The 26567-nt window shown below is 54.7% G+C and overlaps 1 protein-coding gene across 1 annotated transcript; it reads right to left on the bottom strand.

Moving 5' to 3' along the window:
* Nucleotides 1-436: 436 nt before the first annotated feature.
* On the bottom strand, nt 437-22688 carry ADA (adenosine deaminase). The gene is made up of 11 exons (XM_009473354.2): nt 22607-22688; nt 15031-15092; nt 11645-11767; nt 11352-11495; nt 10430-10545; nt 7998-8122; nt 5449-5520; nt 5080-5181; nt 4274-4341; nt 3481-3610; nt 437-2230 (listed from the first exon to the last, which is right to left on the bottom strand). Exons 1-11 carry the CDS (start codon nt 22640-22642, stop codon nt 2129-2131), a joined length of 1080 nt encoding a protein of 359 aa, XP_009471629.1. The 5' UTR covers nt 22643-22688; the 3' UTR covers nt 437-2128.
* Nucleotides 22689-26567: the final 3879 nt, after the last annotated feature.

Here is a 26567-nt window from a genome sequence, read left to right as displayed (position 1 = left end):
GACTGCGCAAAACTCAGGACACGCGGGGGGAAAATACTGTAAACTCCTTTTGATACGTGCTTGAAAAAGTGAGAGCGCGCAGTGATGGTGCTGCCGCTTCTAGCGGTGAGATACGCGTCCCTTTGATCACCGAAGGGAAAAGGACACGTGAGGTTGGAACAACCTGCAGCCATAAATCCCACTTGCCTGTCTAGCAAGGGAGCAGGGGCACCCTCCCTCCGGTTGCCCTGCGTTAGCTTTCAGAGCGCTCCAAGCTGGCAACAGAAGGCAGGAATCGGGCTACCGAGGCCCCCGGCACACCTACGATCAACCCTCGTGCTCTGGCAGGGCTACGATGGCTCACGTCGTGGCCCACGGATCCCAACAGTCTCCCTTGAACAGAAAGGCGAGAGGATTTATCTTTTAATATAAATTTGTTATTTTATTAAACAGGATTAACAATCAACTGTCCAGAATCCAAACAAGCAACTCTTCTTCAGAAACAATTTTTGCTGAAAAATTACCCAAAAAAGCCTGGTTCTTACTGCAATCATGTTCTTAAAAGTGATGCTTTATCATTTGCTTTATAAAAGTAAGAAACTCACTCTATCATATCCGTCTACCTAGCTATATATATATATATATTTATATATATATAGGTGTATATATGCACCATGTACTTCAGAGATTAGTTTTTTACTCAGAAGACAAATATGGAAGCCCAGCAAGAATGGAAATACTCCCAGCACACGGTCGCTGCTGGCGGAGACCGGACCAGTCTCCCACACCGTCCACGGTAATGGCAACCACGGCCCCTTGTCCAAGGCAACTTTTTGGTACAACATCTTTGGAGTAAGCATCTTGGCAGACACCTGGGATGCTAAAGCACACCACACACTCCCGTAAGAAAATGATGGTCTCCTCTCTGGATCCATGGCTCTCTTGCATATTAGGTAAAAATACTATAATGCACCAAAATCGCTTGGGAATTTTGGTGAATATTTCTGTATAAATTCTCCACCAAACTGAAGATCTGACTTCTAGCCAGCGTTGTGGCTGAATGAGAGAAGCAATTTGGATGGGACCCGATTCAACACGTGACATTGGGCCTTAGCTTATTAATTTACTTATTCAGTTTTAATAGTGCCTAAAGATTACGTCACGTCAGGAAGAGGGCAGAATGGTTAAAACAAGCAATCAATCACGGGGTTTCCAAGTCCTAAACAAAGACAGAGGAAGAGCAAACTGCAGTTCACAGGAATTCTCCAGGATGAGTATAACACTGGGAAAAGTCCCAGAAGGCAGATTTTTGGCCCAAAATGGTAAAAACATGTTCCAACTTCCTATGCATGTGCGAGCGTGGTCATGGCCAGCTGTGAGCACAGCTGGCACCTGAGCCCAAGGTGTGCGCTTCTGCGGCAGTGACATTGGGAGGCCTGATACACGGGAGTCCTTATCCAAGAAAAGATGCCAAAAAAAGGGTATTTTTTTTTTAAATGCCCTTCAGACCTGTGCACAGGCAAGAGCACCAGCTTCCAGTTTGTTCTTGTTCCAGTCTTGTTAGTACAGGACTAACCCTGGGTAAATATAGCTGTGGCCAAGCCCTCCTACCCACACGGATGGGAATAAAGCCTCTATTTCTGAAGCGCCTGCTCACTCCCTGTCAACACTAACACACCTTTTTCCCAGAAAGGTGAAGATTAACCCAGGCCACAGTTAAAGGTGGTTATTTCTGCACTGCAGACAAGCGCTAGGCAGGTCAGGGGGGCAGGACAGATAAAGCAGGGAAAGGGGGGGGCGGAAAGCAGGGGAAGAGGGGAAAAAAAAAAAGCAGGGGAGGTTCTTTTGTTTGCATTTGCAGTACAGAATGACTGGCAGATGGAGAAGGGAGTCAGGCCAGGAGGCAGATTCAGTCTGCTTGCACAACAGCAAGATAGGAAGCTGGATATCCATTTGGAAGAGAGTTTGTTGGGGTATAGGTAGGTGTATGGGACAGCCTGATTCTGCTTAGCACTGTAAGGGTCAACACAGGGGTGCCAGTAATAGAGACCAACTCCGGGCACCTTCTCCCAGTGCTCCCGCTAGCACGGGGGAGAGTCAAGCACGCATGAAGAAGGGCCACCGCTCCACGCTGGCTCGCAGGGATGGATCACGATGCGTTGGGGACCATCCCATAGGCTTCATACAGCGTGTTCAGCAGTTCCTGCTTCTCCTTCTCAGGTAAGAAGCTGGACTGAGCTGCGTTGATGTTCTGGGGAGGTAGAGGGGGACACAAGGGAGACATTAAGACACGTCAGACATGAACACGTTGTTGCGCACATCCCAACATCTGGCTCTGAGCAGCTGCAGGCGACAGAGTGTGAAGTTTCCACTTCAAGATTTATTTCCACAGCCTCCTTTTACAGGGCAACTGCTCTGCCCATCACTAGGGACAGTCCCAAGAGGAACAAGGCAGGCACAAGTAAAGGTCTTGAAATGCTCTGGAGTTTTTAGGACATGTGCTTTAGACCCGCTCCTACACTCCCAGCTCTGCTTTGGGCTCTTGCCTCTCCCGGCACGGTGGTGGTGCCAGCCTGATGCGCAATTTAACCTGCCCGTCCGTCTCGTGCAGGGACTTCTCTCTGATTACACAGGGACAACCTGGCTTTTGCAAGAGCAGCAGAGGGCAGCTGGCAGCAGAACAGCCGCAGGTCCAGGATCCCAGAGCTGAGAACTGTCCTTGTTCCCCCTTCCAGACCCAGAAAGTAGGAGAAAGGGACTTGTTCCTCCAGCCAGTGCAGAGAGCAGGACTGATGCTCTCTTGCAAAGTGCATCCTGCACTTCCCAATCCAAGCAAGTATCTCTGGAGACACATCAGGGAAAGTGCTGGGCACGACTCTCAGTGCAAACCAGGAAAGGTTCGCTTGGTAACCAGCTGAGTCAGACTCCCAACAGTTATCCTGTCTTTCTGTCTTGGGTAAGTAATTAGAAAATCAACGATTAAAGCCAGTTTTCAAGATGTAATCAAGACACACAAATGACTGTGTGCCAAAACTGAAGCCAGCAGGCACTTTGTTTCCAGCGCAGTTGTTGCACACTCATGTTACACGTGCAAAAACTGCAAGCGCTTTTGTAGCTGCTGAATCTCACTAACTTTTGGGCCAGGTCCTGAAATAACCTACACATAATTTGAAATCCAGGGGGGGAAAAAAAAAAGCAAGAGGCACCTTCCTTCCTACTCAGATCTTTGGTGGGCAATTCCCACTCCGACCTGTTCCCCGTAAAGCCCCGAGCAGTCAGCCCATGCGACGCAGCCCCTGCAGAGCCACCCTGCTCTCGGATCCCCCGGCTCCCCGCATCCCCCTCCAGCCAGCTCCGCCGCCCTCCTCGGCCTCGTGCTTACAAGGCCAGCACAGGGTTTTCCGATTTCCATCGAAAACTCTTCAGCTTATAAAGAAAACCAGCAGGTTGTTCTGGGCTGCACTGGGACATCGGCAGAGCATCCAGCCGAGGCCAACTTACCACTCTCTTGAACTCCTCTTCAGTGAAGCCCATGTAGTCCTTCACTATGCTGTAATCCTTGTCGATATTGGAGTTAAAGATGAGGGGGTCATCCGTGTTTATGGAATAGTTAGCGCGATCCTTCCTAAATCTGTAAGGAAATCCAGTTGAACTGATGGGTAACACATGGGAACAGCCTGCCCAGGGCAGTGGTGCCGTCACAGTCCCTGGAAGCGTTCAAAAAACGTGTGGATGTGGTGCTGAGGGACATGGTTTAGAGGGGGACCAGGCAGCCAGGTTAACGGTTGGGCTCGATGATCTCAGAGGTCTTTTCCAACCTTAACGATTCTATGAAAACACTGGATATGGCACCGGTCATGCACTTCTCAGGGTGAAACACAGCAAAAGCAAAGACCTCGCCGCTGTCCCTGCAGCTTGCATCGCTGGGCACAAACACAGGGCTTGGCTTGTCTCACCCGCACCGCTCTGCTTCGCCAGTGGAGAGAGCAGAGCATCGGCGTGTCTCTTGCTCAGAGGTTCAGCAACCTCAGCTCTCACCCACAAACTAGGGCTAATGGCCAGCGTGCAGCATCTCCTGGCCCACAGCTCAGAGCAGGGGCCGGAGCGACAGGACAGCCTCCCCGAGGGACCCCCACATCCCTCCGGCTGCACCGGGCCCCTCTGTGCCAAAGGGCGAGGATGTACCACATTCTCCTAAGTGGTTAGATGTGCATTACCTTTGTAAAGCAATAAAGCAGCTATAATCAACCCAAACCCTGGTTATTTAAAATTACACATCATAGAGAAGTCTTACTGTGCTACTGGGTGTTTCCCAAAGTCCGGAAGACATGCTCCAGTGAGATAGCTGGACCAAGGGCAGACCTGTTTGGGGGAGTTAAACACGAAAATCAGAATCAGCCACGCAGATCCGAACCCCAGCTGCATACACAGATAGCTAAGCACGCTGGAAAAGCCAGATACAGGTTTAGAGCTTTGTTCGCAGCTGCCCCTCCGCGCTACCCCGATGGACCGGTGCACGTCCCGGGACACGGATGCGAAGAGCCCCCAGCCCGCGTGACAGTGGCAGGAGCTGGTGGGGTATTTCCCGTGGCCAGTAAAGCCACCAGCCGCGTATCCACCGCAGTTAAGAAACCACTGGCATTAAGTATATACATATATATTCCCTATATAAGTTGGATAGACCCATTCTGGGGAAAAGCCAAGGAAATGTGCCCATGCACAGTAACTCCAGGCACTTCCACCCGCCACCCAGACAGGCTCCGGTACAGCAGCCCGCTTTGCAGGAGGTTTGAGGTATATAAATTAGTGAACAAGCTGCACAAAATTTATCCTCAGCCAGAAATTTCTCTCTCAGCTCAGAGATCCATTTCTCTCTGCCACACACCTGCAAGCTGCTGTGCTTGCAGCAAAGACCCCAGCACACAGCCAGGGGTCACCACCATTTTTGCTGTGGAGCTTTGGTGATCCAGGTTCAACGGTAACGTCACCATATGCGTGGCCAGCGCCTGGGTGTCACGTCGTGACACAGCCCAAGCGAGGGCTGATTTTCCTCTCAGAAAGCAGCTACCTGGCTGTCACCCTCCCACCACACATCCTTACCTCAAAATGCATCTTTGCTCTCAGCAGCTCCTTGTAGAGGTCGGGGTCCTCCAGGACATGGTAGCCATGGCCAATGCGCTCAGCCTTCAGGAGATAAACTGCCTAGGGAGCACAGGGGAACGGCGTACAGCCTCCGAGCACCAGCTCGGCTCCTGCCTGCCCAGAGATCCCTGCCCTGCCACGGGTGCAGCCCGTGCCATGGAGCCGCTCCGGGGAGAGCCTTGTCTAAGCCCTCGGGGCCAGATCTCTGCCTGGGTCCCTGATGTTTGCTCTGCTATGAATATGGAGAGGACTTGGGCTCCTCTCTCCCCGGTGCAGGGGATGCAGGGGCACTTCCCACCCCTGCCCCGAGCCGGGAGCTCCTCGTACCTCCTTGATCCTGGCAGGCGGGCCGGCCTCCCCAGCATGGACGGTACGATGAATCCCGCATCTTTCAGCTTCCTGCAATGCAAGGGAGGACACGCTCCTGTCCCATCACCCCCAGCAAGGTCAGCAAAGCCCTGGGCCGGCACCACTCGCGGGGGCACAGCAAGCAACAGGGCTCTGCGTGAAAAGCCCCCAAACCACAAGCCCCGTACCCCAAGAGCTGCACTCTCCGCTGTAGCCCAGGCTGTGAGAGAAGAGCTTGGTAATGCCAGAAGCAGAGAAACTTAGAACACCTGGTTACCTTCCCCTGGAGCCCAGCCAGACTCCTCCAGGGTCTTTTAATACCGGGCAAGCTCACCACTGCCTCCTCTCCAGACAGCAGCAAGCTGGAAGCTCGCCCTCCTCCACCCACTCGCCCTTCTGCACGAGCCTCGCAGCAATTCCTGTCTTTGAAACTTCTACCTTTTTGGCCGGCTGCCGCCAAGTGCGAGAAGTTAAAAGCCCCCAGGGCAGAGGTGTATCGATGCTCAGACACCCAGCACCTCCCTCCCGTGAGGGGCTGGGGATGGAGGCAGCCCCGCCGGGGGGACCCTGCGGGTGCAGCTCTGGGCGGCGTTTCGAGACGCTCTCCATGATCATCCCAAAAAATCCCTTGCCAGGGCGGCCACAGGCCACCTGGGCTTTGGGAAGCCAGGCAGCCTCGAGGGGAGCCTGGCTCCTGCCTTGCTGGAGAAGGGCCACGCCGCCGGCGGCGGCGGGCAGGCTGCAAGCCCCATCCTGCAGCAGACACTCTTCCCGGGCACTCCTTCAGCGCTTTTCACTCATGATTTTTTTTTCAGTTACTTAATTTTCAGCTCCTCATGTGCTGCACACCCAGGCCCAGCAAAGGTCGGGTTAGGCTCTGCCTGGGATGTCGACAGAAGACCCCCACGCGCATCGACCTGACAGGCACTCTGTGCTCCCTGCATTTAAGTGAGTGTTGATTTTTCCCAAACAGCTAATTTTTGACACTTTTTAAGAAAACAAAATCCCTCTGGCTGAAGTACCAGACCAAGAAGAGAGACACGCTCACACCAGCACAGAGATTTTCCACTTGTTTCTACACAGGATGAAGAGAAACCAGAAACACTCACCCCCCGTCCCAAGACAGGCATCCCCAGCTATCCCAGCAGGAGCCGGGGACACAAGCAGCGGGGTCAGGAAGAGCAGTGCACTGGGACCCCTCCCCGCTAACCCTCCTGGCTGCCGAAGCCTGAGCCCCTCCACCCCGGGGGGAGCTCGCGTCTAACGTCCGTCCATGGGCATATCTTCCCTGGAGTGCTTTAATCCCTTTTTCAACCCATTTGTCCGAGGACACATGGTGCTTCCCTTGGCTTCTCCTCAAGGATCCCTGCTTCCTTGGATATGGTGGTCCTAGGATCCTTGGCTCTACACTTCCCAGTGCTCCTCCGCAGCCAGCAGCCAGTCGAGTTTTTGCCGTTATCTGCTCTTTCCCCTCCAGCAGCCCCGAGAGCTCCCAGGCAGAAGGTGCCCACCCAAGGGACATCACAAGTCTCTCCAGTTTCCCTGGATGCATTACGTACCCCACGGAGCGTCGCAGCAGTATTCATGGGGATGCACCTCCCTGCCACACAGGCCAAGAGGGGCCGACGGACGGGAGCGGGATTTGCTTCAGCATCGCCGAGCCTGACCAAGCCCCCGGCGCAGCGACAAGCCGCATCTTCAGGCGGAGGAGCCCGGCCCTGGGTACTGCTGGCACGCCAGGGCAGGATGAGACGCGCCTGCCCGTCAGGTAATAAAACCCTGTGCCCACACCTCAGTTTATAACCACTCGGTTCCTCCAGCGTGGCACAGCAGCACAGGCGGACCTTGCATCGGGGGCAAAGACGCCGAGAAAGCCCCACGTCGTTTCAGCCCCGAGCGCCACTTGCAAACCACCGTCCTTTTTGGCAGCGATGGTGCACAACCTCCTCTCCCACCGATGGAGGGGACCAAACTCCCACCAGCAAAGAGGAGCGAGGCGCGAAGCCTCCCCTTTGAGCCGCTGCAAAGCGCTGAGGTCTAGCGAGAATCTGGGATCAGGCTCCTGACGCCATTCCAGCATTTGCGTTTGAGAAAATCAGATAAAAGCACTTCAAATGTGCAGCTTCTTCTCTGCTCCTTGGGTGATTTCTGCCAGACTGGAAAGGCCAGTCTCTTCCACCCTCGGCCGTGGTTTCACCAAGCCCCCGGAGCAGACCCCCGGCGGCAGCATCAGGGAGCTGCCGGGGGGACACGGGCTCCACGTCCCTCGTGTCACACGCGGTGCTACGGGGCAGCGGGCCGAGCTCCAGCTCTAAGGCCATGTTTAAGCAATGATGCCTGCCATTAATCAGTTAGGAAATATAAACAAATACTTTTGCTATTTAACAGAACGTTTTTAATAGCTGCAATGAATTTTTAAGCTGTCCCAGATGTTTGCAGTCTGAATAACATACTGCGTGTCCCCTCATGCACGTCCCCTCAATATACGTTTTTCTCATCATTTCTTTTAAGAAGCTTATTAAACAAACCTCGTAAGCCTTCCTATGCTCGGAGGAGTTCTCCACCTTCAGGGACTCATCCCCAGCCAGGTCGATGGCCACCACAGAGTTGTTTCGATACTTCTTGCAGAGCTCCACCACCTCCGGAGACCAGCCTGGAAGAGACAGCACCAGGGTTCAGGAGAAAGCACCGGTAAGAGTCGCACCTTCAGCATTTCTCTAAACAAATCCTGGTCATATAACTAGAAGGCTAGAGCTATTTTCTTTGGTCTTTCCTAAAATTTGGCGTTCAAAAAGAAAGCTAACAGACTTCTAGAAAGGTCTGCCATCTTCAGGCAAATAAAAGCTGCCAACTGACGAGTCCATCGTCAATCAAAGGGAAATCAAATGCATTTAGCAGCTATAAAGCTGCTCTCGTCATGTTTTTCTGCTCACTTTCAAGCAGGGGAAAATAAAGAAAAAGAAAAAAGAAAATAGAAAAACCCTCCAAACACGGTGCTGACTGCAGTTGGCCCAAGGTAAGCTGACCTGCACAGCCCAGGTGCTGTGGGAGAAATCCCTCAAGTCGCTCCTCAGCGTTCACCCCACGCCAGGCCGGGCGAGGGGGAGGAAAGGGAAGAACCGGCCCGTCGGCCGCGTGGTGTCACGGCGGGGTTCGGGCGGGGAGGGCTCTCCGGGGGGCCCCGCGGGACAGCCAGCCCTGCCCCGCTGCAGAGCATCCTCAGCTCCCCCCGGCAAGCAGACGGACGCTACCGCCGGTGGGAAGGAGCTGGGCAGCATCCTGGAAGGCTGACCTTTACCTCTCGCACTGTTTTAGCTTTTGGGCATCAGTGAGAAAGAGAGTAACAAGTGGCAAACAACTACTTCAGAGCTCTGATCAGGATAGAGGACAACCTCTGAGAAAGGACATGCATCTACCAGCTCACGTAGCACTTACCCTTAGCAAAAAGGCCAAGAAACAGAGAAAAACGGTAGCGTTAATAAGTAACAGGCACCTGCTGTGTACATACAATCCCAAAATCATACAAATACATAAGAAAACGTGTGCAATTTCATCGTCTTTTTTCATCAGTTTCCAACTCCCTGGGTTGGAGCCATTATTTTATTAACAAGTTTAATATGAGCTAGTTCTGGCTGGCATCACTGCCTTTCTCTCACCAGTTCATAAATTACAGGGTGGCTTTTCCCTGTGCGGCACGTCCCGAACGCAGCACTAAAGGCTCTTCTCGAGTGCATCACTGGGTACCGAGGGCGTCACTGGCTCTGGGTAAGAGCTGGTGCCCTGGGACGTGGGCACGAGAGCGCCCGCTCCGCTGTTTGCACGAGCAAGCCCTCTGGCGCACGCCACGCGTGCCCTCGGGTGCTCCGCCGCCTTCCGCCTGCACCACGTGTGCGTTGGCAGGGTCAGTAACTGCAGACAAGCGTGACACTGCCCTACCGCTCTCCAGTTTCTACAAAGAAAAAAGTTTTCTTCCTAGAAACCAGAAATTTAAGGGTCAAGTTTTCAAAGTATTGTTTGGGGTTGACTGTGCAGGCAGGAAAAAAAAATCCACTCTCTTCCAAGAATATCATTTTTCACATATCTAGACACAAATTAACTGTTGTACTCACTAGTGAAAATCTTTCGACCATCTACCCTCCTAAACCTACATAAAACTGTTGTGAGATATTAAGATTTTAATAACAAAGTCTTCCCATAGAACAGCTACTGCCATACAGCCTCGCTCCGACCGCATCTTTCCCTAGAGGAAGATGCTCACAGAACTCAGCAGCCCAATGAAACACTGGAAATTGGGTTTTCTTCCTGTTCTGGGACACAGCACCTGTTACCGATGAAGTCTGGAGCTGCTGATCTTATAAAAAACATTTTATATAATGTGACTTAAGCATATTTTACTTGTGTTTTCAGCTTAAACCAGCAGAGACCAGCGGATTCTCTGGCTGACCCATGGTCCTGGCTAACGAAGGAGCACGCTGCTGTAGCAGCACGACCACGAGCAGGGAAGGTGCGAGATCCCACGCCTGGTCCCCCCCCGTGACTGTTCGCTCTCGGACCCACCGTACGGTCGTGGCCGATGCAACCGCTCGCTGTGGCAATGGCTTCAAGGAGCGCTCAGCCTTTGGGCAGGCAGCGAGGTGCGAGCAGAAATCGTGCCTCTCCCAGGAGACGACAGAAGGGCCCGTTTTGTCACTCTACCAAGACCCTTCAGATACCGGCTGTGCCCACAGACCCCCCCTCTTGCATCCAGCAGACCCTTTCCCCATGGTGAAGGGAGCAGAGGACCCCCCCCCAAGAAAAAAAACCTACTCCTTCTCAGCACTATCTGGTCCCGCGTCAGACCCAAGGCCGCGGGACCGGGGCTTTCCCCGCATTTCTGCGGGGACCTGAACCCAGGGGACGTCACCCCCCGCCACGCGTCAGGGAAGGGGAGCAGAGCAGCAGGGGAGCTGCAATACATTACTTGGCATATGGCGCATGCAGCATAGAATAGACCTGGCTTTGATGCGGAAATCCCTTTCTCCATCCTGTAGTCCCTGATTTACGAGGTTAACGACTTCGTCTGGAGTGAGGTCTCCCCTGCAGGGAAGAAAAGGCGTCAGCGAGAGGTCGGACACCCACCAGGGAAGCAGGCAGGAGCTGCAGGTCCAGCCCAGCGTCCCCAGGGGACACCCCATGCAAAACCCAGGCTGCCCGGGGTCCCGCTCACCTTAACATCCAGAGGAGCCCGACAAGACCGCCCAGAGCTAAAGAACACCTTTTACACCCATGCCATGCCCAGATATACAAGATGTCAGGCACAAAAGCATGCAAAGATGATAGCAAAACTTAGAAAAGCCTTGGGGACGTGGATGCCAATCCTGCCTGAGCAGAGGGACCCGCTCTTTGCCAGAGCACCTCATTAGGGCACACAACTCCCTGGGGCACAGGGGCTCAATGCCCATCACAGCACGTTTTGCAAGGGGCCACAGAGCTCAGCACTGATTTAATCAGAGGCCCACATCATAGCAGGGATGGCAGGTAAAGAAGGGATCGGATCGCCAGCCCCCTCCAATATTGCCCATCATCTCTGCCAGCTCAAATTCCCATTTTGCGGGCAGACAATTCCACATCCGAACGCTGCTTCCCCTTGCACAGAGCCTGGCTCCAGCCAGAAGGTTAAGCACAGCTGCTCCACACATGCAGAATTCGGTGCCCAAAGCAAGGGACGTTAAAACATAGCAGCACACAGAGATATTATAAGAGGAAAAATCCTGTGGATGGGGAAGAGAGGTGGAAGAGTGCCGGCGCTCGCTGCCTTGGAGGAGAGAGGAGGTTTGGTTACACCAGACGTCTCCACGCCGACCGGCCACCCGCCGGCTCCCCGGCACGGCGGGGTCACTCACTCGGTTTGGCCCCAGGGGATGGGATCCACGCGGCAGTTGGCCAGGAGGTGAGGGCTGTACCGGACCTCCACGTAGATGACGCCTTCTTTTGCTTTCGTTTCCACGAGCTCGTAGGCGATCCTCCTCACCGCCTCGCGGTCCCCCCTGCAGGGACGGCAGTGGGACCCGTCACCGGGATTCATCACCCTTGGGGCACACTGGGGACGGGCGAGGTGACCTCCAAGGCTGGGCAACGTTAGCCAAGGGGTCCTGCCAAGGGTTGAGGGAGAAGCAGCAAAAAGCAGGGTACTTACGCAATAGCAGGCATGTAGTGGTTAAACTTTTCTAGAAACTGGGTAAGTGTCAGTGGTGTTTTGTAGCTGACATGCTTCAGGAGGTCGTCAACAGTGCTTCCAGGGAGAGGAACCCCTCTTTTCCTGGAAACGAAGCCACACGTTACTGACGGGGAAGGCTATTGCATTTTTTAATCAGTCCGTTTCGTACAGCAATCGCGGCCCGAGCTGGCAGCGTTAACATCCATTTCTTCACAGAAAAGATACGGCACATGTTGTCCTTCCAAAATTGCCTTGCAGATGCAGGCCTGAATCTCAGTGGGGAGGAAGGCAATCCAAACTACAGGCAAAGCACAAGTCGAAATACAAGCCCAGACTGACCGTCAGGAACACAGCCAGAGCACATTTTAAGCTTAAGAAGGAGTTCGTCTAAAGGGGCTCTGGATTATTTCTTAGCACCTCCTAGGCCTCGCGACAGAATTGCCAAAATTCTTTAGAAAAGTTAATTTCCACTTATGCAGGCTCAAGGGCAGGAAAAATCATGGAGATGCTGCCAGGCACAGAATCACGCGCGCAGAAGTGCCGTGGCTCGTGGGTTTAATGCCAGCAGCTCCCGCGAGCGAGCCGGTTCCCGAGCAAATACTGTGGTGGTATCTTCTCTGATGGGGACACCTCCCACACAGGAGCAAACGGCAGTCCCAACCACCGCTCTCACCAAAGGGATGGAGATGGTAAAGCCCACCTGAACTCTGCCAAGGGGGAAGAAGCTGTTTGTCCCTGGAGTCCCGGGTGGGTGCAAGTGTCCCCGGTGGGGTGGCAGCCAGGCTCAAGGAGGCTGCCAGCCAGGGATGCCGCACGCTTCCCGGGCAGGCTTCGCCACCCCCGCTCCACAGGCTGTCACTCTGCCCATAAATGCCACTCTAAATTAGGAATAATAACTAGAAATTTGGTTTTAATCCTCTTTCCTGCCACAACGAATTACAGCCGATTGATGGACCTCTCTGCTAATAGAGACAAAACCCCACGGATGGCTTTAGCGTCCCGACACCAGCGGCCGTCCCGACGAGCAAGCCGCAGGGAAGCAGCCCAAAGGACCCCACTCCTGGGCCCAGTAACCATTGCTCATTCCCTGCTCGGGCAGGAAGGAAACCAGCCCTGCGCGCAGCCTTCCCATGCAATCGGTGCAGATTAAGTTGCTGGCACTCGGCAGGGGACGTTCATCACTGCCAAGGCATCAGTTTTCCTTGCCCTTTCCATGCCACCGACACATCGGCCTCTGCTCCAAGAACCGGCCTGCGTCTTCCTCCACCTGCCCAGGGAAAGTTTCCTACAGCAAAGCCATTTCCCTGACCTTCTCCACGTGCTTCCCGAAGGATTGCCTCTGCGCAGCCAGCAGCGACAGCGCTTTGGGATGATCCACAGCCCAGAGACGCCGGAGCCAGGTCTGCGATGGAGGGGGGTCTGGCGGATCTTGCCACCACGGCTTTGGGAGCTGCCCCATCCAACCTGCCTGGTAGCTGGGAGCCTTCCCAGAGCAAAGCTGCCCCAGGGGAACGTGCTTGTGCTCGCTGGCACCTCAGCGTCCTGCCCAGAGCTACCTCCACGGGCAGCACCACGCACGCCATCCCACAGCAGAGCGGGCACCTCTCCTGGGGACGCCCAGTCCCAGGAGGGGTCTGCCACGGCTCTGAACCCTTTGGCTGGGCAGGGGGGATGCAAAGCCTGACCCAGCCCTTGCAGAATTGGAGCCAAAGCTTCTAAAACCAGCAGTTCAGCCACTGCTCAAAAGGACTTGTACATCCCAGCAGCTTCGGGTTATTTCCACGTGGTCAGCCACCAGCTGGCAAATTTATTTCCAGCTCTTTACCTTTAAAAATAGACCATGAGCAGCTTTCTGTGTGCAGGGTGAGGTCAGTAAGGCAGTCCCCTACAGCCTCCTACACTGCCTGGTGCTTTTACATTTGTGCGAGTGCTAGTTTTAGAGCCCATGAATAGCACAGCCTTGCTCCACCCGAGGGCTGGCAGCTCCGGGGATGCCAGGGCTGTTTAAAAATAAGAGGGAACTCGGCACACGCTCAGGCAACAAAGGTTTCTGCCCTAAGCAAGCGAGAGGCATGGATCCTCAGATGGCTGGTGTCTCCTGGGCTTCAGGGCTCCTATGACCCTCCTGGGGGATGACACCGGCATTTGTCCTTTGCTGGCAGCAGGGACCCAGCAGAGCCCGAAGGAGGCAGCACGACGGACTCTTCTGTCCATCGGGAGCTGTATTCCAGCCCTGCAGCCCGCCAGCGGCGCGGGCAGAGCCAGCAGGAACCCCAACTCAGCTCACTGCGCCAATGTCCTGCAGGAAATTAGATGGAAATCTCTGATCCACCTTCTGTACTGACTGTACTGCAAAATGTATGGCCACTCCCTGCGGAAAAAGCTGCTTTAGAGAGAGTATTTCCCCCTCAGATCACACTGCCTTGGCGTCTGCTGGGCTCACGCGATGCCAGAACCGCTTCCCATCCTCCTCAGAACTGATTTCCTCCCCAAAGTGCCAGAGTTGTGCCTCAGAGCTGGGGCCCGAAATCTTAAAGCTTGCCACTTTCTGGATCTGAGGCTATCTGCTGGTCTTCATTAGCTTTTTGAATAGTGACAGCTGGAAGAAGTCTTAAGTTTGTTCTGCTTCCAGCCGTGGAGCCAGGGCCTCGCACCAGTTAATCATTCACCCTGGCGCTTCCCACACGAGCTACGCTGAAGCGAGGAGATGCACGTGGGCTCTGTCAAGGAAACCACCTCTCTAAGGCGCTGCCAAGTGCTCTCCCGGGCCACCCTCACGCAAGCACGGCTCCTCGACTGCTCGCACCAGGCAGGCAGCCTAGGGTTCAAAGGTGCAGCAGCAGGGCAGGGAGGAGCACCCAAGCTGGTTTTTCCTCCCAAGGCTGCGGTACGGCACCACCACTGAGGAGACGCTCCCAGCCTGCTTTCATTTAACTTGCTTTTGCAATTAGGACCATGGAAAAGGAAAGAAGAATACACTGACTCTGCCATTTCCCAGGTACACTTCAAAGGCAGACAGCTCTGTTTATGAGACATCTTCAGTACTTTTCTCACGGTGGCTCCTCTCCGCTTGCCCGGCTGACGGGACCGATGACCACCTCGCTCACGCTCCTGCTACCGGTGCAGCCCCGCTGCAGCATCGCCCTTTGGGCCGCGCTCACGCCGTGCAGCCAGAGCACCCGTCTGCGCAGCGGCGAGACCAGCACCAGCCAGGTCTGCTGCCTGCACAGCAAGGGAGAGGGGGGCATTCCCAGCCTGCTGGCACAAGCTCCTCTCTCGGAGAACTGGGCAAGCAGAAGGCACGGGAGCAGGGACTGATGCTTTTGGACTGCAGCTCCCAGAGCTTTCTCCCCGCCACGACTCACCTGCCAAAGTGCAAGATTGTTTCTGGTCTAATGGCTCCATCCAGGTGGACATGAAGTTCGACCTGCAATAAGAGAAAGGGAAATTGGTGCAGTACTCGGAGCTCCAGCACAAGCTGAGATAGAAGCAGGTGGTGCTAACACGGGTGTAAATGCAGCCAACACAGGGACAAAGTCATGACATGAAAGCACAAAAACCTTTTTAAAACACCATCATTACAAAGTTTATTTTTCAATATCTAAGTATTATCTAAATATCTCCTTATTGCTGCTGCAGCTGACACATTTAATGGATTTTTAGAGATTTATTGTCTTTCCAATAATCTTCAGGAACTGCCCTATCCTTATCTAGCTTGTGTGGGTTGGAGTTTGGGAAGAGTGAAAGAAACCAAACCCCAAACACCTTCGCTTTCCAGCTTGCTCCTTCTTGAATTCAGCCACCCAAGAATCAATTAATTTGCTAAGAGTCATTACACAGCACCTTTGCCTTCACTTCCAAGAATCGGCTCCTGACATATTGTTAATTACTTGGTATTATCAGAGCGTACAGGCTTTCTACTCCTACGCATGGGGTCAGTCCCATGGTACAAGGTGCTGTCAAAACCAAAAAAAACAAGAGCTGCCCCGTCGAGCTGACAAGCTGGGCTCAAAATAAAACACTTCAATTTTGGCTCATTAAGAATGGGACAGTAACTCCGATCGCTTCACCCTGAAACCCTGCTGCCTGATAATGGCTGAAACAACGGGTCTCAGAGAAAGAGCCCCAGAACAGCAAAAGCAAGCTTTTTCCATCAGGCAGCTGGGGCTTTTGGAGGAACAGGACAAAAGTAATTTGGACGTCGAACTGGGAAGGAAAATATTAGCTGTAAAACATTTCAGCTAGATCTTCATCTTTCCAGAACTGTTTTCTTTTAAGCAACGGGATAGCCGACAAAATACATATTTAATTTTTTTTTTTTTTTTAATGAAACTGTGGAGCAGCAACTTAATACACAAAGCCCTTTTCCTGTGCAGATGATTGCTGCAGGATGCTGAGGGTAAGAATTGGGTGGGCTTCAGAAGAGGACTGGATGCTTGCATGGACAACTAAACCGCCCAGGGTTACTAATTAAAACCCACAAAGCCTCTGGCGTCAGGGCACCTATCAAGCAATAACTACATGGAGCTGGAAGAAGAATGAGTAAGCGGTCCCTACAAGCAGGGCAACGCGTAATTGTCCACCTCAAGGTCCTTTCGCTCTCCTCCGAAGCATCCACGAGCAGCTGACGTGAGCTCAACGGCGCTGGCCCAGCCCCCGGTGCAGGGCTGGCAATGCCCAGCTCTGGGACCAGTGCCAATGCCCACGGGCTCGCTCCCATCCCCACCTCCTCCCACAGCCCTAGACGCCTGCCACGCAGGTAGGGACACCCATCTTCTGACTCAGTCAGGGTTTTCATTGACCGCTTCTGCTGCAAAAGGGCATCGTTGCTGTGGCGGGACAGGGCTCGGGTTCGGGCCACCTGGCCATGAAGCCACTGAAATGGGCGCTGGTGAGATGCAAAATGCAGGTGCCAGGCTCAGGGAAGCTTGAGCTACTGACCCTGCACCGTTGCAATCAGCTGGCCCAGGGGTCATGGCTATCCCCACAGACACCACCGCGAGCAGGTTGTAAAAAGATATCCCTGTCACTTCTCCTACCCGTAAGACACGATCTGAATCTACAGGGGTGAAGATTTTAAAAGGGCAGAACCTGATCTTTTCCCCCACCTCAAGTTATGCAATCCTGCTTATGAGGACTAAATGTCCCGAGAAGCAGCAGATAAAATAACAGACTACGGACATGATCTGCATTGCCAGATGTGGACGCCTGGCACGTTTTCCACTCTTGAGCTCTGATTCCTATTTCAAAACCAGGCAAGCTCCATTCCTTGAGGTTTTCAACAGCCCTTGTGACTTTCTGATGGAGTTACAGGCTTGAAACTCGCTCATGCTGGATATAAAAACCAAGCAACCCGAACCTACTGAGGTCTTCTCACTCCAAACAGTTCTCAAGCATTTCCTGCAAGAACATCCCAACATGACACTTCCATCAATGCGAAAGCGGTGGCCTTCATCTTTGCAAGCCACCTCCTTCTGCCACTACTGCAGGTGAGATGCTTGCAAAGCAGCAAGGTTCCTCTCTGACACCAGTAACGGGCTCTTCCTCCCCTGCCGTGCATTTCTTTGGGTCTGGAGGAACCTAAACTAAGTGATAAGAAATGCTTGTGCAATCCTGCTCAACCCAAAAAGTTGTGGGGTTCCTCAAGATCAGTGCTTGGCAGGGTTGCTCTCTGCAGCTGAGAACTAATCTATGCTATTCAGATTACCAAAGGACATTCAAGTGAAGAAGTAAAGGTGTGTCTACAAGGGTCTCCACCAAGAGCGGGCCCTAGATAAGGATGCAATCAGCAGAGGCAGAACCGAGCAGCTCAGCTCCCCCAGGTGCCTTGCTCGCAAAGCCCGCGGGTTTCCAGGTCCGTGGGAGGCTGCTCGCTGCAGATTACACTCCGGCTCTCTTCCTGCCTGTTTGTTTTGGGTAAACAAAGCCCAAGCCTTTTCCAGATACAAGTGGGTGACATGACCTTGCTTTAAGTCAAGGAAAGTACCCAGATAAAGATGAAAGAGTTTTCTCTGAACTGTGGCTCCAGGAGACGATGCCTGAGCAAGCAGAACTAAGGTGAACGCCCAGCGCCTCTTCCAGGGCTCTGCTCCTCGGCACACAGAGGTCCACGCACACGTGGTCTCCCACCCCAAGCCCTCCAGTTTCTTTGGAGGGGAAGCCTGCACACACAGATCAAATAGGGATCTTGACACTTGGTCCAGGACCCCAACGGCACCGTGGGCTGCACAGCACTGGAGCCTTCAGCCACGCCAGGACCAGCGATGCCTGCCTTCCTCACAGCAAACCTGGACGTGGTAACGTTTGTTCTGATGAAGAACGAGAAAGCAGCGGAGCTCTCAAACGCTTTCCTGGGGCAGGAGCGCTGCTCGTCCCCCAGCTGCAGCGAGGACCCTCAGGACCGCCTTTGGCAGGGGCTCGGCACGGCGCGGCCACCCGTCAGCCCTGCTTCTGCACCTCCACGCCGCTGCAGCTGAGAGCGCGGTCGCTGACCGCCGGCCAGCGCACCGAAAAAACCATAGTGCAATTCAGTAAAATCGCCGAGTTTTACTGAAGAGTTGTCAAAAGCCAGAGGGATGAGTTCGAAAGACAAAACTGGCCATGAATTGTGCGGCCTCAGCACAGACCACCCCCAGCAAGGCTGCTGGAGCAAACCAAGCGCTTTCCATTTTTGTGCCAAAAAAGTTTTAGCTCAACCACAGCACGTGGCTCGTTAGCACAGATATCAGCGAGGCGGTTCAGATGTAAAAAAAAAAAAAAAAAAAGAAGTTTTAAGGGCTCTGGCTTGACTTTTCTCTTCTGAAAATACTGTAATGTTGTCTTTGAAACTTAATAAGCTTCAAAAATAAACCCAAACACCAAATGAGGTACTGCAAACAAGTATGTTCCGTTCAAAGATCAAGTCTGATTATTTTCAATTTAGTGAAATTAAGAGGAAGAAGTTAACCAAACATTCGAAGTATTTTCAGCTACAGCCAACCCAACAGAATTTCTCTATTACGCTAGGGTTTGCTCAGCGGACCGTGGCAGAGCAGTGAACTGCTCCGTTTGCCTCTTACGTGGCATAAAAAGTACCATCCAAGCTAAGGCACTTCAGGGAATCTCCGTATTAGGTGGTTTTAGGGTCATTTTAAATATATACCATGAACAAAGTCAGCCCTAACACCACGGCAAAAGTGACACCAACCTCGCCTTTTATTTCGACGGTTTCCAGCAGATGTTAATAGATAATCCAGGCAGCCGCTAAAGTTGCATCATTTTAAAGCCCTTAGCAGTGACTTTGCCCAGGATTATTTATCAGCAGATTAAAAGGTGAAAATTTAAAGTTCGCTTTATTAATCTCGATAACTGAAAACCAGAGTAATTACAGCTGTCCTTCGCCAATTGTTAGATAGGCGTGGCAGGAAAACATTAATGGAGAGCAAAATTCCACAAGAGGTAAGACGAATGCCAACCACTGCAAAAAGAACAACCCATGTCCCCCAAACACCGGTTTTATGAAAGCGCGCTGTCAGGAGCAAAGTCGTCCTCGTCATAAACTCACCCCAAGCGCCCATTGAGACGCAAGAGGTGAGAGCGGATCAAGAGGGACGCAAAGTGGAAGAGGCACAGTATTATCCTCAAACCTGACGACACCCGCGAATGCATTTTGGAGACAAATCTGCCGTACTCTTTAAGGTTTGAGCCTTTAAAAGAGAAATGTGGAAGACTACAAGACCCACTGCTCCACTGCAAGAAATATTCGTGCTTTCTAGAGAAGCATTCACGTGATACGTGGCTCTGGTGACCGAGGAGGATGCTCCCGTGCTGAGGATGCTCCCATTCCTCCCAGCACCAACCACTCAGCCTCCACCGACCTCGGTACGAGGCTCCCGGTGCCGTTAATAGGTGACGGCGGCTCTGCGTCACCCTCCGGCAGCGACAGCTCCCACGGGGCAGCAGGGCCACGTCCCTCCCTCAGCCACCGCAGATCTCGCACTCGCACGTGGCTGGGACAAGGCAACGCTTCAGAGCGATAAACAGAGTCCTTGCACTTTGAGCAGCCCCAAGCCAGCCTCTTACTGCCCTCGCGTCCGAGCAGCGGAGCCGGGAAGGCTATCCGCGAGGGCGCCTGCAGAGCGGTACCGGAGGTACGAGCAGGCGCATCGCTGCCTAAGGTACGGCGCAGCTCAGCGCAGCCTCGGCGGCACCAGGCTGTGCCCCGTGCCAAGCTGGCCAGGGGTCAGGTTGTGCGCAAGAAGTGGATGAGCCGAAGAAAACGTCATCCCCGGCACACCCTCATGCACTTGCACTCCCTGCAATAAGGATCACCTTTTTAAATTATTTTTTCAGTTTGTTTGTTTGTTTGTTTGTTTGTTTGTTTGTTTGTAGTTTTGCACCCGAGGCAGATACCTGTACTCCCGGCCGGGCGCAGCCGCAGGTCTGCCCGGAGCAGGGGGAGGCTGCACTGTTCCGGGGAGCGGGACGCCCACCCAAACCCCGGTACAGCCAGCGCCCCGCAGCAGAGCGGGCACCAGGCGCTCTCCTAGCCACCGACGGGGACACACAGCTACAGCCAGTTCTGGCCAGCTCTCCCAGTTCCCAGATGCAAAGGACATGTCGGAGACAACTGCCTCCGTTTGACCAGGGACGGGCTCCGAGACGCCGTGACGCACACAGCGTGCCCCGGGAGGGCTTGCGGGAGCGCCTGCCCGACGCGACCTGAGCTCATTTGGCACAGAAGCATCCAGCGGCAGAGGTACGCCGGCTGCTGGGAAGGCGCAGGCCTGACCCCAGGAGCCCCCGTTCCCATCCTGCTCCCCGCAATGCAACTCAAGGCAGGCGGGAGAGGAGAGCCTCGTGTCCCGAAGCCCCCGAGCTGGGGCTGGCCCGCGGGGAGAGGAGCCAGCAGCGAGTGAGGACACCGTCTCTGCTCTGGTTGCGGAGCAGAGAGGGAAGAGGCTGATGGTCGGTGCCCAAGGAACGACAGTCTCTTCTGCTCTTTTATGGCCTACGATAACAGGGTTCAAAGTCGCCCTCCAGCAGCCCCAGCAGCTCCCTGTTCATCCGCTGCAGTAGCCGGGAGTCAGCGCGTTCCCGAAAAACGCGGAGGCAGCCCCGGCCCCGCGTTCAGCTGGGGCTCGAAGCTGCTCCAGTTACCAGAAACATCTCTCAAACACAAAACGGATCGTTCCCAATGGCAGAGGGTCCAGGGGAATGAATAGGGCTCATTAACTGACTTCAGACCCATTTTTTTTCCCAAGCCTGACTTAGCAGGTTCACAGGACTGAAAGGGACTGCCTGACTCAGGAAAACCAGGCTCGTAATTGCCGGCAACCAGACAACAGAAGCCTGGTCTTAGTGGTCAAACCCCGCACAGCTTTTCCTAGGTCGCTCTCTTCAGCATCACACTCTTCCACGCACTGGAAAAGTAGGAAGAAGCCCAAGCGAAAGAAGAACTTAACTTGCTTCTCTCAGCCAAACGTTTAAAACCACTGGGGTGAACCAAGAGCTTTTGTTCTTAGTGGAGCTGATGAAACGCCGACGTCTCCCAAAACTGAAGGAGCCTTGAAGAGGCTTTAACCATCAGGAGGTGTCACTGCGATTTTGGTATCGAGGTTTGCCTGCGTCATTTCCCGAGAGGAAACCTCGTGCAGCGATGGAACGGAGCGCAAATCAGACCCGTGCACACGGGCTTTTCCCAGTACGCTAGACATCGCTGGTGCGAGGTCAAAATGAGAGATAAATGGTTTGAGAGGGGTAGGAGATGCAAACAGTGGCCAAAAAAAAAACCCTTTTGGGTTTTAGGAGGCAATCTCCTCCCCTGGGAAAGCCACACGCAGCTGCCATCGCTCAGGTTCTCCCCGAGTGGGACCACCACAACCCTCACGCCACTTTTCGGGGTCTCCCCTGCCCCTCGCTGCCCACCAAGAGCCCGACCCCGACAGCAGCCAGGCAGAGAAAACCTGCTCCCCATCCGCCAGCTTCGCCAGACCGCGGCCCAGGAGCTGAGCTGTCCCGCGGCAGCGCCCGGCCACCGGACCCAGGGTTATTGCTGACCACACCTCTTTCATCTCCCTCCGCCACGACTTGTTTATAATCTGATTAATGAACATGTTACTGTACGATCCTACTTGAGATGTGTTTATGCAGCGCATGGCGAGAGCAAAAGACTGGAGCACCCTCTGACAGCAGTCACCAAGGTGGTATCTCGGGGTTCTGAGGAATAACTGAACTAAATGTTTAAGAGAAAACAGAACAAAACAAAACAAAAAAAAACGCCAAAAAATAAAACAACAAAACCAAAGCCCCAAATGAAACAAAGAAACAAACAAAAAAACAAGGGAAAACGCTTGGTTTAGCAGACCGAGGGAAGAGCTGGAGCGCTGCCCGCTCGGGGCTCCCCACCGCCCCAGCCCGGCCCTCGCCGCGGGGGTGCCCCCGGGCGGGGAGCGGGGCCGGGACCCCGGGCAGGGAGCGCCCAGCGCCGCCTCCGCGCTCCGCCGCCGGGCCCGGCTGCCGCCCCGCCGCCCCAGCACCGGGGCACAGCACCGGGGCACAGCACCCCGGGCCTCGCCCCGCAGCATCTGCGGCGGCTCAGCCCCGGCGCCCGGCCCGGTGCACAGCACCCCGGACCCGGTGCATATCCCGGTGCACAGCACCTCAGCCCCCGTGTGTGTCCCGGTCCCAGCCCCGGTGCACAGCACCTCAGCCCCAGTGCGCGTCTCGGTTCCCAGCCCTGGTGCAGAGCACCTCAACCCCGGTGCACGGTCCCGGTGCACAGCGCCTCGACCCCGGTGCATGTCCCGGTTCCCGGCCCCGGTGCAGAGCACCTCGGCCCCGGTGCATATCCCGGTGCACAGCACCTCAGCCCCCGTGCGTGTCCCGGTGCACAGCACCTCCGCTCCGGTGCGCGGTCTCGGTGCACAGCACCCCGGTCCCAGCCCGCCGCCGCCTCCTCACCTTGGGGTCCCCGAAGGCGCACAGCCCCCGCTCCATGCTGCTGCTCCCGCCGCCGCGCCGCTCCGCTCCGCTCCGCGGCCGGGCTGGCCCCGCCCCCCGCCGCCCCGCCCCGCCCCGCCCCGCCCCGCCCCTGCGCAGCGCCGGGCACCGCGGCATCGCGGCGGGCCCCGCCGGCCTCCGCCGCCCCCCGGCCCCGAAATCCGCCCGGTGATGCCCCCCTCTCCCGCCGTTCCCACGGGAGCCGAGCGCCCGGGCGGCTCCCCGCCGCGCCCGGAACGTCCAGGGAAATCCCGGGGCGAGGACCAACAGCTCAGCTCGCAGAGCCGGAATGTGGTCGCCGGCTTCGACTGCAGCCTTAAGCCAACGCAACAATATTTTTTTTAACCTAAAAAGGGCTTGGTTGTTCAGCTGAGGAGCGATCGTCCCTCACCCCCTTTCCTGCTTACAAAGCTGCTGCTCGCCGACTCGCTTGTTTTGTCCGACGGCTTTTCGGACTTGTTTGGGCCATCGTACACCTGCTTTCAGCTCCTGCGAGCTCACGCTCAGCGCTTCATTCCTTATTTTTAGTGACCTGGCCATGTTTTACTCCGCTCCTCTGCTTCCCGCCTTCCTCTCCCATAGGCGATGCACATGGCGGCCCGCGTCGTTGAGGGACAGCGGGGCAGAAAGTCTTGCCCCTCCCCACCCAGCATGGCTTCTGGGGTACCGGAGAAAGCAGAACTTTCAGCCACCCCAGTCTTGAAGCACCCACAAAGTCGCACCCATGTAGCTAAAGGCAAATCTGCAAGGTGGAGCCGCTCCCCGGAGGGACCCAGGAACCTCCCCCGGGTCCCCGTGCAGCCCTGGGTGGGATGAGGTCCCAGGTGCCCGGCAGGCACTGAGCAGGCAGGTGGTGTTTCCAAAATCGCTGCAGAGCCAAGGAGCACGGTTTCGTTCTGCACGACTGGAGTTCACCCGCCCGGTGAGGCCGTCCCCCGACCACGGGCCGGGTCTGCGGGGAGCCTTGGAGGTGGAAAACCACCGTATCGGTGTAAAATACTACTGGCTCTGGTGTGTAAAGCACTCAGGGCTGTGGGTGTGAACGCTACCGCAAATGGTGGGAAAATAAAGTTTCCTCTTCTCCTTCCCCAGCTGTGTTTACAGCAGGGGACACTGTGGAAGCTGACAGCAGGGGATTAGCTACGCCGGAGCCCTGTCCCGGCAACCGGGACGTGCCCCAGCAAGGTGACATGAAAGAGCCCAAGGGAGCGAGCAGCCCTGACGGCGGGGGCTGCAGCCTGCTGCTTCGTAAACGCAGAACGTGCTGTGCGGTCGTTGCGCCGCAGGGAAATGTCACCAGCATCCCTCGCCGCTCCTTCCCAGCTTTGCCATGAGAGCAGTGACGGAATTTCTGCCCCGAAGCCAAGTAGGCATTGAGAAAACAGCAGTTTTCCAGCTCAAATCCCAAGGTCATTTGTGTATGTGCACCGCAGCGGAGCCCGTGGGAAAAGCACAGGGCTTGGCTGGGGAGGAAACTTCATCGGCGTGTGCTCTTTTATTAAGTACCACCTTTCAGAGATGCCCTGGCTGCATCCGTACTGTCGAGATGAAAGCGCATTAGCCACAGTTAACTGGCAAAAATATTCTTTACAAAAAAGCAACTGGCAGGGGAAAGTAACTGTTGGCTGCCAAGCACGGTGCCAGCACCGCTCAGGGCTTTCGGGAGCCTGCGGGATGGAGCAGCGCTGCGCCGGGCCCATGGGAAACCAGCGGGAATCAGCTGCAGGTACTTTCGGCACTAAAACTTGTGATTTCTGGAGTCGCCAAAAGGTGACGTGGTTCCAGGCTCCCACAGCTTTGCAAATGCCGAATGTGGGTAAAACTCCCCTGGGTGCGCACCGAGGGTCTCAGCAGAAATAAAACGCTGGAGCGTGCAAATTAGCAACGGGGTGTGCAGCTGTCCCTGGGCAAGGTGAGCTCTGGCTCGCATGGACCGTTTCACCTCCACGTCACGGGCTTTTCCAGCAGCCACTTGAAAAACATCTGTTTTGCCTGGAGAATGGCTCACAGCATCCCACGCCGGAGGCCTGACTTCTGCGTCAGAGCGGCTGTAGCAGAAATGGGCCCTGTGTGAGCACCCAGCGCTGTCTGCTGCCCTGCTGCGGGCACAGCCTTGCTCCATGCATCATCCCCACCGGGAGGACAGGAGGACAGAAGGACAGAGGTTACTTAGAGCCTTTATTTGAGATTAAAGGAACTTACATGGTAAAAATAGCATGTGGGTAATTTTCGGCTGGGAGAAGAGTTGTTAGTGAAGGTCAGGAAGAGGCAAATGGAGCTGAACTGGCCCCGGCGACTGGGAATGGTGCAGTAAGGGGTTTTTGATGGTTTTTTTCTGCTTAGCAAATACATGCATGCTGCAGACTCAGCACTTTCCAGGAGTGTCAACGCCAGCACCGCACAGCGCATTCATTGCACGCAACTGTGTGCAGAGCCTTAGAAATAAGGCTTGGGCTGCTTTTAATTGACCTGACCCTGATCCACTTTATCCATCTTTGCTTAATCGGGCGGTTGTGACAACTGCTGCACTGTTGACATTCAGTGAATGTTCTCCTACAGAGAGCAGCACACCTCTGCAGCCGGGAGGCTCAAGAAGAACAGGAGTCTGTTATTTAATGGCTGATGGTGGCTTCCCAGGCGGGGACCTCTGTTCCACCCAAACCCTTGCTTGGACATTTGTGTCGGACGTCATTTGCTTTCCCTTCCATTTTGCTCATACCTTTAAGTGATGTGTAAAGGCAGACAGCCCTGTGCTGAGCTCAGCTTCGAGGAACCATGCTCTCGAAGTGGAGAAGAGATGAAACCCCTTCAGCATGACGGATGGTCCCCAGAGCCTCGCTGTTAGGAATAGAAAGCAACCACAGCTTGGGGGGGAAACAGGATTATGAGGGGCCCCAGTGTGATTTTGCTCACTCGCTTTACGTCGCTGCCCCAAGTTGAGCCTCTCCTGAGCTCTGCAACCAGAAGGAGAGGCAGTCCCAGGCGGGGGACGCACATCTGGGCAGCTGCAGGAGCACCAGGGCTGTGGGAGCGAGGGATCGGCGCACGCTAACAGGGCTGGGAGATGCAAGAGGCACCCCAGGCTGCGCTACCACGCGTGGAAGCGGGCACAGGCTAGCAGGGAGGGCAAGAGGGACCTCTCGTGCTTGGGGCAGTCTGGCCGAGCACGAGGCAGCACGTGAGGATGTTCTGGGGCCATCCCTGGGGAAGTGACGGCTCGTCTGCACAGCCGGCCTGCGGCTCTCGTCTCTGCTGTTGATTCTTCGTCTTTTGTACGTGTAGGAAAATCCCAGGCAGCAAAGTAGGGGTAAAACTCACCTTGGAAGATATTCCAACGCTTATTTTCCAGGGATTATATTAAAACCTGCTCCCTTTCTCTTGCCCCCACAGCTAAGCCCAGCCGTGTGTCAGGGTTGCTGACACCCACAAACAACTTCCCCAAAATACTAAAAAGCGTGCTTATACTGGGCTTAGGTTTTCAAGGAAAAAAGCACTTCTCTGATCGGTTTTGGGGTTTTTTGTTTGTGGTTTTTTTTTTTACCAGATACCAAAGAGTGTCATGCTACAGCCCATTGTAAGCGGCTAAGAGCGGAAAAAAGTGTTTAGATTTATTCTACCAGTAAGAGATTATAAATGCTGATGTCCTGTATAAACACAACATACTGCTATACTGGTTGTTTTTGCAAGAGTGGATGCTCTCGGCCCAAACATCCATTGCTTCTGCAAAATTTTTGTTTTTGAGACAAAGCCCTAACTTGTCTCAGCATTTCCCATTTAACTCCTGCAGCTTCCCCGCAGGGCAGGGGAAACCTCTGCCCCGGGGCGAGCCATCGCCAGTCCCCACGCTGGAGTCACTGGTGGGAAGTCAGCTGCATCCTGCTTGGTTCCTGCTGGGGATCACAGGACCCGGCGGTCAATGGAA

The sequence above is a fragment of the Nipponia nippon genome, unplaced genomic scaffold, assembly GCF_047370975.1.
Source record: "Nipponia nippon isolate SJK-2023a ecotype South Korea unplaced genomic scaffold, ASM4737097v1 scaffold_13, whole genome shotgun sequence".
NCBI lineage: Eukaryota > Metazoa > Chordata > Aves > Pelecaniformes > Threskiornithidae > Nipponia > Nipponia nippon.
The sequence above is the reverse complement of the archived record's forward strand: the minus strand, read 5'-3'. Positions and strand labels throughout refer to the sequence as shown.